Below are 6,926 nucleotides of genomic sequence, written 5' to 3'. Positions count from 1 at the left end.
TGCAGCAGTTCTGCAGCAGTTCTGCAGCAGTTCTGCAGCAGTTCTGCAGCAGTTCTGCAGCAGTTCTGCAGCAGTTCTGCAGCAGTTCTGCAGCAGTTCTGCACTGTGGCCCTGCAGGCTGGGTTTAACCAAGGTACCGAGAGGCTCTGGGCTGCTGCAGCCGTTCAACGCCTCCTTTCCCAGCCCTCCTCAGCCACACGCTCCTGCTGGCTCTGGCAGCGTGGGGACAGCCAGTCCTGATTAAATGCCACTGCTTTTTGGCAGGCGTCTGGGAGGAGATAACACAAGCCAGACCTTGCCTCCTCCCACCAGTTCCTAGGAAAGAGTCAGCTTTTCCTGAGAGGGCACAAAATAACCTCCTTCCTTAGGCTGAATGCCACAAGGGCGGGCAGGAGAGGCGACTCAGCCCCTGAGAGGAAACAGGCAGCACTGCTGAAAACCCCCACACCCCCTGTACCACACAGAACTCCTCAAGACTCACAAAAATCTCTGGCAGGGAAGATGTGAGCCACAGACCCAGAGCCCACGCACTCCAGGGCCACACCTCTACCAATTATCCTTTGTCCCAGCAAACGCCAGACTTTGGGAAGAGGCTTGGGAAGATCAGGTGGAGAGTGAAAACAAGGCACAGACTCATCCATTGAGGAGCTCTTCATCAGCTGTGTGCAAGGTTCTGGGGCATCACACACTCCTGCAGCCCTGATCCCAGAACAGCTTGCTGCCCTTCTGAACTCCCAGAACTTCTGAACTCTGGCCAGACTCAGGCACTCAAACACTTGTCAGAATGCATAGGGAGAACCTTTGGCAGCTGAAGATTTTTGCTGAGCTCTGCAGGAAAACGCTGACTTTTTTTTTTTTTAACCAGAAGAAAAAGTTCTCATCAGGGCTCATCAGCCACAGCACAATCAGCATTGGAAGTTGCTGACAAATGTAATTTGGTTTAGTCTAATGAAGATGAGCTCTCTACAATCATTGCAGAAGACATCGGACTTCTGGGCACCAGCAAAAATTAAAGAATGGAGCAAACAATGTGCAGGCACCACCAGCACAGCCTGAACCTGAAACCTCAGTACCAGCATACTCTGTTCCCTGACATGGAATCCCCAAACTCTGTCCTTTGGCAATGTTAAGCTTTTCACCTGACACTTCTTGTGTCCCACATCCACAACATGAGCCTCTCACAAATGTACAAATGAGAGTTCACACCAGCAGAACCATTTAGCACAGATATCCTCATCTCCTGGACTGAACTTTGAGCACACAGCAGGACAAGGAAGCAGAGCTGCAGAAGCATCTCTCTGCTAACAGGCTCAACAGTCTGGGCAGAATGCTCAGGCCTGATGCACAGCTATTGCTTCTTCATTCCACCTTGCAATGGCATCACTGAGAGAATCCCAAAGTTAGCCTGGACAGACTGGGGTTAAACCTGATCCTGAAACACATCTCAGTCATTACCAAAGTTCTGTGAACCACCAGGCTATGATCTTTATCTGGAGCAAGTGTTAGAGGGAAATAAAATGTATTCCTCTTATCTTGGGCCTTCCATGTGATGGTTCTGCCATTCCAAGAGGGATGACAAAATTTTCCTCAGGAGACAAAAGCTTCACATACATTCACATGTCATGGACCAAACACCCACAGCCATGACTAAAACCTGGATTAAAAAGCTGGTAAGCTCCTTGAGGAGAAACTAGGTGGAAAAACCATCCTGTCCAGCAGCCTTATGTCCCAGAACAGCTTGGGGAGGTGGGTGACCAGACAGTACCAACATCCAATCCCACTGCCTTCGTAGCTCTGGAGATAGCAGAAATGGCATCAGGTCACTTTCTGTGAGCTGATGGAGTCTGAAGTTTTAGTTTTACAAAATGCAGATAAATTCACAATCATTTCATGGCACAGCAATTTCTTGACAGTCTTGTATAGCAGAAAAGAGTTGCAAAGAGAGCAGGTGTTTGCCACCATGGAAGGGTCACACTCACAAGCAAATCTGAACCTATCTCAGTCCAGCCTGTGCCCTCAGCAGGGTACATAAACCCTCACCCAGGGAACCTCTCCAGCTGACAGTGAAGTCCAGGGATTTGACAACTTTTCCCCACTGTCAGCAGGCATGGACATCACCCTCAGCCTTCCCCAAAAACAGAGGAAAGAAGGATGCAGACATGCCAAGCCTTCCTTTGGCCTGTACCTCGTACTCTTTGATGGTTCCCTTCCAGGTGCAGCCACTGTTGATGCAGACAGCAGGCAGACTCTCCACTTCCCGTCGTGCTGCGTTATCTGGGAAAGCCTGAAATGGAAAAAACAAGCAAACCACAAATATTACTGAGGGGTTGCAGTTTTGATCAGGACTTTGAATTCTTTTGAAAACTCCTCCCACAGCAGTTGCCCCATCAACCCTCAGAGGTGTGTTAACAGCAACCAAAGTGCTGTGACAGCTTTAAGTAGGGCACCACTACACACACGTGATCTGGATTTCAGCACTGAGGAGTCCAACAGTAGTCACCCTTCCCACTGCTGAAGAAAAGGGTTCCTAGGAATAAGGGGTTCTCAGAGCACATATTTTAAACAAAAACTGACACTGGTATTACTGACACCAGTGATCTGCTAGGTTTTTTTTTCAATGCCTTTTTCCTTACCGAGCTTGTTTCCAAAATAGAAATTCCTTCCTCATATATTCCTTCCTGGATACAGCTGGCACACTTTTGAGGTCCAGAACTATCGGACAGAAAAATAATCATCAAACACAACCAAAACCAACTAATGTATTATTTAACAAATTGATTTCTGGTAACTTTATGAAATGACAGTGTTTTCTTATTTTTAAAGCAACACATTGAGCCTTTGCTTATGTGTATTTTTGATGCCTATTTCTAATTTTTTTCTTCTGCCAACTAATGATAATATTAGGTTTCCCTCACTCAAAAGGCAGGAGGGAGACGGAACACAAGGAAGACAGCTTGTGCGTAAACCTCTCCCATTTTGACACAACAACAAAATTATGACTTTAGGACCGAAGGAGATAGGTGATAGACCTGGACTCCCTCCTCAATGACAAAAACAATTCAGGGGATTCTGGAAAAGGGAACTTTTGAGGCAACAACAAAGGCGAGTCAGAGATTACACATTCCCTCAGAGAAGAGGTGATGCTGAACCTCAATAACTGAGCACAGCTCCCTTTCTAAGAAGGTCCTAAAAAAGACACTTTTCTCTGCTTTTGTTCTTGAAAACACCTTTTCAAGCATTTTGCCTTCCCAGCGAAGGCACAGCAGTTACCTGATGATTTTCTTCAGGCAGTAGGAGCAGTAGCGATGGCCACACTGTGCCTGGAAGGGCCGCCTCAGGATGTTCTTGCAATCAGAGCACAGGTATTTGACCTCCAGTTTAGTTCCCAGGATCTCCTTTGCAAACCCAGGCTGGTTTAGATCCAGTGAACCAGGTGGAGAAGAGTTTGCTGCTGCCATGTGAACGAAAAGTTCTGGCTGTATCTCCAGAGACTGAAAATAAAAGTATTTTCTCCAACTGATTATAACTGCATGGGGGTGATTGTCATATAAATTGTGTTACTCACACATTAGACTGTCCCCCAACACAAGTAAACACACTGATGTAAACCACACCATAAGCCTGCCTTCACCTCCCAAATACGGGAGGAAACTTGAGTTTTAGAACTAAATCCAAAACACAGAGACAGGAAAGACAGACCTAATAAAACCTCCTGTCCGAGTTGACTGAAATGCAGCCTGTTTAGAGATATCAAGGCTTCTTGCTCCAAGTAAGGTAAAAAACTGTCTTAAAGGTGATGAGAAATAAATATAATGAACTCAGTTGACCAAAAACCTGTCGGCCACCACAGGCTACCAATGCCTGCTTTCACACTTAGCTGTCAGGAGGGGCCAAAATTCTGACCAGAGGCAGCTGGTCCCAGATGTTCCTGGGTGGAAGCTGGGCACACAGTGCAGCCCAGATATAGTGGTGGTGTCCAGTCAGGCACAGAGGCTTCTCCAGAGGGATGGAAAATGAGGACACGAGAGGCATGAGCAAATTGGAAATGAGGAAAAAAATAACATGGGGCTTTTTGGCTGTTTATTTATCTCATAGCTTCACTCCCTGTGACTACATGCCACAGCCACCTAAAACACCTAAGGAGCAAATCCATGGAGTCCCATGGCTTGGGTGCGAAGGAACCTTAAAACTCATCTTATTTCCACTCCCTGTCATGGGCAGGGACACCTTCCCCTGTCCCAGCTGCTCCCAGCCCTGTCCAGCCTGGCCTTGGGCACTGCCAGGGATCCAGGGACAGCCCCAGCTGCTCTGGGCACCCTGTGCCAGGGCCTGCCCACCCTGCCAGGGAACAATCCCTGCCCAAAATCCCATCCAGCCCTGCCCTCTGCCACTGGGAGCCATTCCCTGGGTCCTGTCCCTCCATCCCTTGTCCCCAGTCCCTCTCCAGCTCTCCTGGAGCCCCTTTGGGCACTGGAACGGACTCTGAGGTCTCCCCGGAGCCTTCTCTTCCCCAGCTAAACACCGCCAGCCTGTCTTCGGGAGGAGCCCCCACAAGCGGAGACACCGCGAACCGGAGAAGATCCCGGGGCTGCCCCGCTGCCCCCGTGTGGCCCGAGATCTCCGCGGCCAAGAGGGCTCTCTGCTGGGCCGGGCTCCCGGCGGAGCAAAGCCCGGCCCCGCCGCTCCCTGAGGGCCCCGCACTCACCGGCCCTCGCTCCGCGCCCGCACCGGAAGCGCCGCCAGGCCCCGCCCCCGGACACGTGTGGCGAGCCCTGGCCCCGCCCACCGGCCGGCAACGGCCCCGCCCACCCGTGACGGCCCCGCCCACCGGCACCCCTCGCCGTTCCCACACCATCGCCCCCCCCGTACCCCCAATACCCCGACACCACCGACACTCCCAACACCCCCAACACCATCAGCCACCCCTGTACTCCCAATGCTCCCAACACACCATCACCCATCCCTGCACCCCCGACACCGACAACCACCCCGCCATCACCCATGTCTCCACCCCCAACACCCCCACATCAATCCCTGCCGCCGCTCCCAACACCCCACCGTCACACCCAGTTATTCTCCCTGCCATCCCCACTGTCACCCCCTCAATCACCCACCCAGTATCACCTCCCCTGAGCTCCTCAGTCACTCCCTTACCCCATGCTCTGTCACTTCTTCCCCAGCACCACTCCTCGCTGCCCCATCACTGCTACATCCCCGCCTCAGGCGACCCTGCTGGGAATGAATCCAGACCCCGGGACGCTCTCACACTCCTTCATGACTCCCTCATGGGTTCCCTCATCCATCCCCTGAGCCCACCTCACCCACCTCCTGGGCCCCCTCGTCCATCCCAGGGGCTCCCCATCCATCCCCTGGGACCCCTCGTTCATCTCCTGCACATGCTGGAGGGGGACCAGAGGGACTGCGGTGCTCAGCCTGGGGCAATATAACCCAGCCGGGGTCCCACTCGGGACAGCCACCTCCCGCTGCACTCCCCGGATGAGCAGCCCCGGTCCCTGAGGAATTGTTTTAAAGCCGCTTTTGGCCATTTTGGGTACCAGTGGGCCCTCGCCTACCTGCGCACAGAGTGCCATGGCCACCTCGCGTCCCGTGGCTCCAGCTCGGGGGACAGGTGGAGGCCAGCTGTGGGGAAGGATGGGCGGCGGCAGGACGGACACGGCAGGATGCCGATGGCAGGAAAAATGCCGCGGGGGAAAGGCGCGGCGCAGCCCGCATTGAGGTCACGGCGAGGTGCTTTACGAAGGGGAACTCGCTCGGCAAATGGTCACGGCAGCAGGATTTGTCACCCAGGGTACCCAGGCTGCCTGCCCCCCTAGCCCGGCTCCAGCGCGGGGGCTCCGGGGCTTTACCGCCGCCGGCGGGGCGGGGACGGGACGGGCGCGTTCTCACTGCGGGGAATTCACCGGGCCCGGGGAAATCCTCGCCGTCAGAGCTGGGCGCAGTTACACACCAGTGACACAGCGCCCAAGGTGACTCTCCCGGGAGCTTGGGTGCAAAGACGGGGCCAGAGAGGAGCGGGTCGAAGCGAAGGGCGGGACGGGGCTGTGGGGGGCTCGGGGCCAGGTGCTGCTCAGGCACCGTCAGGGAGGGATCGCTCCCTGTCAGGGAGTCGGGAAAAGTGCATCCCTGCGTGTGTCGGCACCGGGAATGGCATGGGCACAACTCCCTCGGCATGCAACACGGCACTGCAACAGCCCTTTTCCCAGCACAGCCGCACTGGTCTGGGAACACCAGCATGGAAAACTTGGTGATGTCATCCAGCGAAGAAAAATCCAATCTGCATTTCCTGAAATGGCCGTGACCGGGTGGCAGTGCCGGGGCAGGACGTGCTGTTCCCAAAGGGACAGGAAACCGCACCAAAGGCTTCCTTGGACCGCCCGCCGCGGGACGGGACCGTGGGGCTGCTCCCGGAGAAGACGGGATGGGACAGAAGGACCTGGAGTCGCCCACGACAGCCGTGGGACCACCCGGATGGGACCACCGGGGGCTGCTCCCAGTCCTGCTGCTGCCACATCCCGGCTCCACCGCACGGCACAAGGAGAGTCCTGCACCCCGCTAATGTCCCACCTCCAGAGCTGCTTTCTCCTGTCCTCTGGAGTCGGGATCAGGCGTGTTGCGGTGACAGATGATAGATGACAAACCCCCGGGCCCTTCCGGCACCTGATTTCCGAGCAATGCCCGGATTATCGGTCTGACCGCTCCTCTTGCGCTTTGTCATGGGAAGACCCCACAAAAACCCTCCGGGGAGCGTTAACTCCCCTCTCGCTTCAGAAATTACGAGAGCAGGAGCAGCTTTTCATGCCTTTACTGCGAAACTTGCAGGGTGATTCTGATGGGTTTTTCACCGAATCACAGAATATCCCAAGCTGGAAGTGACCCCCAGGATCACCCAGCCCAGCTCCCAGCCC

The 6,926-nt window shown here is 54.2% G+C and overlaps 1 protein-coding gene across 6 annotated transcripts in view; it reads right to left on the bottom strand.

Moving 5' to 3' along the window:
- TRAF2 (TNF receptor associated factor 2) overlaps positions 1-5,850 on the bottom strand; it is a 20,140-nt gene extending 14,290 nt beyond the window's left edge. For 2 of the 6 annotated variants that reach the window (XM_015645120.1, XM_015645122.1), the window contains exons 1-3: positions 3,271-3,491; positions 2,634-2,712; positions 2,186-2,284 (exon numbers count right to left, since the gene is read on the bottom strand). In XM_015645120.1, the coding sequence (XP_015500606.1) occupies positions 2,186-2,284; positions 2,634-2,712; positions 3,271-3,458 (366 nt within the window). In that variant the 5' untranslated portion in view covers positions 3,459-3,491. Of the gene's footprint in view, positions 1-2,185; positions 2,285-2,633; positions 2,713-3,270; positions 3,492-3,699; positions 4,017-4,705; positions 4,766-5,154; positions 5,174-5,573 lie in introns of those variants that run through there. The other 4 variants (XM_015645121.3, XM_033518497.1, XM_015645123.2 and 1 more) reach the window with 4 other exon arrangements.
- Positions 5,851-6,926: the final 1,076 nt, after the last annotated feature.

Source organism: Parus major, chromosome 17 (assembly GCF_001522545.3).
Source record: "Parus major isolate Abel chromosome 17, Parus_major1.1, whole genome shotgun sequence".
Classification (NCBI taxonomy): domain Eukaryota; kingdom Metazoa; phylum Chordata; class Aves; order Passeriformes; family Paridae; genus Parus; species Parus major.
This window is presented reverse-complemented; position numbering and strand designations above follow the sequence as displayed.